General features: G+C 30.5%; 1 protein-coding gene across 1 annotated transcript in view; it reads left to right on the forward strand.

Moving 5' to 3' along the window:
* ZBBX (zinc finger, B-box domain containing) overlaps positions 1 to 1,839 on the forward strand; it is a gene marked incomplete at its 3' end in the record, with an annotated part of 85,349 nt that overhangs the window by 12,417 nt on the left and 71,093 nt on the right. Inside the window, exons 3-4 of the mRNA XM_008582320.1 lie at positions 280 to 328; positions 1,351 to 1,460. Of these exons, the coding sequence (XP_008580542.1) occupies positions 280 to 328; positions 1,351 to 1,460 (159 nt within the window). The remainder of the gene's footprint in view (positions 1 to 279; positions 329 to 1,350; positions 1,461 to 1,839) is intronic.

Below are 1,839 nucleotides of genomic sequence, written 5' to 3' on the forward strand. Positions count from 1 at the left end.
AAAAAAAAAAAAAAAAAAAAAAAAAAAACTAGTTTATATATATATTTTCAAAAAAAATTAATGAATTTTATCTTAATTAAAAGGTTAAATTATAATATCTTAATTAAATTATATTTTAATTATGATTTCTTATTAATTTTATAGTCTTTCAAAATAAATTTTTGTTCAAGATGCGCAAAAATGGTGCAGCTTTCTAATATTTATTTTAGTAACTTCATTAAACTTTCTTTGAATCACTGAATGTGTATCTCACTAATAGTATCTATTTTATTAATACAGCTTTCTGCTGGAAAAGTGAAATTAAAATTACTGAAGGAGCAGATTCAAGGTAAACAGTTTACTACTTTATTATTAGATACTAAAGGTATAATTTCTTTCTTTTACCTTTGAATTCCATATAAAATGAAATTGCTAAAATTGTTCATGCATTATAAAGATTCTAAACCCCCAAATAATGGACTTTGATTTTCAAAATAAATTTTATCCAGGATTTTTTTTTGGGGGGGACCTTATTTTTGTCAAAAAATATAAACAGAATATAACTTTAATAGCATTTTTCAAAAATGAGGACTTTCACAGCACTGTTCCTTCAACTTTACTGTTATAATCTTGTAACTAGGGAGAAAATTTAGCAGCATAAAATTCTAAATTAAAACTTTACTCTAGGAAATTAGAAGAATATTGAACGATTGCTTTATATTTTCATAAATTATTTAACAAGAGCAAAAACCAAAAGTAAAATTTGAATTTATAATAATTCCAAAGGAAATAAGATAGTTTTCTGAAAGATAAACATTCGATTTTGAATGGTTAAGTTAATTTGATGGAACAAATTCTAAAAATACGTATGATACAATATTTATTATTTGTATTTAAATACATATATTTAGTATAAATAAATAATAATATAAATGCTTAGAAGTTGATCTATGTGGGCTTCAGTTTGATCCAGAGTTGTGAAAGAATGCCATAAGAATTCCATCAGGAGCATAGTCTTTACCATTCTGTAATTCTGTACTTTCAGTTCAAGTGAGTTTAAGCGGCCCAGATATGGGGGGACACATGTGGCTTTGTGCTCACGGAGAAAGTGGGGCCTACCGTGGCCTCTGCAGTCTCCTGGGAAGATTAGACTTGGCTGTACATCATTCTTATTGAGCAGCTAACGTTTAAGTACTATTTGAGTACTATTTAAGTACTATTTGAGAATTTAAAAATGTGCATAGTTTCATAACTTTATCAGAAAACTAAACATATTTTAAAGTGATTAGTCTGACTTTTCTCCTTCTAGAGCCGGTGAAACGACCAGTTAATTATAAAAGGGCAACTTCTTCTGAAAGTGAAAAACCCAAGATAANGTGAAACGACCAGTTAATTATAAAAGGGCAACTTCTTCTGAAAGTGAAAAACCCAAGATAAAAGGGAAAGTTTGTGGTCAGTGTGAGAACAAAGCTGCTCTACTGGTATGTACGTTATAATAAGCAACCATAACAGAACTTTCAGTGACTTAACCCGCTTTGGTAGCCGTGTCCTTTTCTCTCGTTACTGTGTCTGTGGGTGAAGTGTGCATGCTGCTGGGTAAGGCCAACACCTGTACTTATTCACTGACTCATTCTTGTTTAAGGCATCACCTTAAATCTTGTCCTTTCTCCTTTGGATCCTGCCTATCAGCCCATAAACATGGGGCAGCATCTTCCATCTAAAACCCAAACCCAAATCAAAATACAGTAAAATTTCTTTTCGAACTCCAAATCTCCCTCCGTATCTCACTACAGTAAAATTTTTCTGAAGAGCTGTCTACACTTGCTGTCGTCATATTCTCTCTCTCTCAATTTTTTTTTT

Source organism: Galeopterus variegatus, unplaced genomic scaffold (genome assembly GCF_000696425.1).
Source record: "Galeopterus variegatus unplaced genomic scaffold, G_variegatus-3.0.2 Scaffold2566, whole genome shotgun sequence".
Classification (NCBI taxonomy): Eukaryota; Metazoa; Chordata; class Mammalia; order Dermoptera; family Cynocephalidae; genus Galeopterus; species Galeopterus variegatus.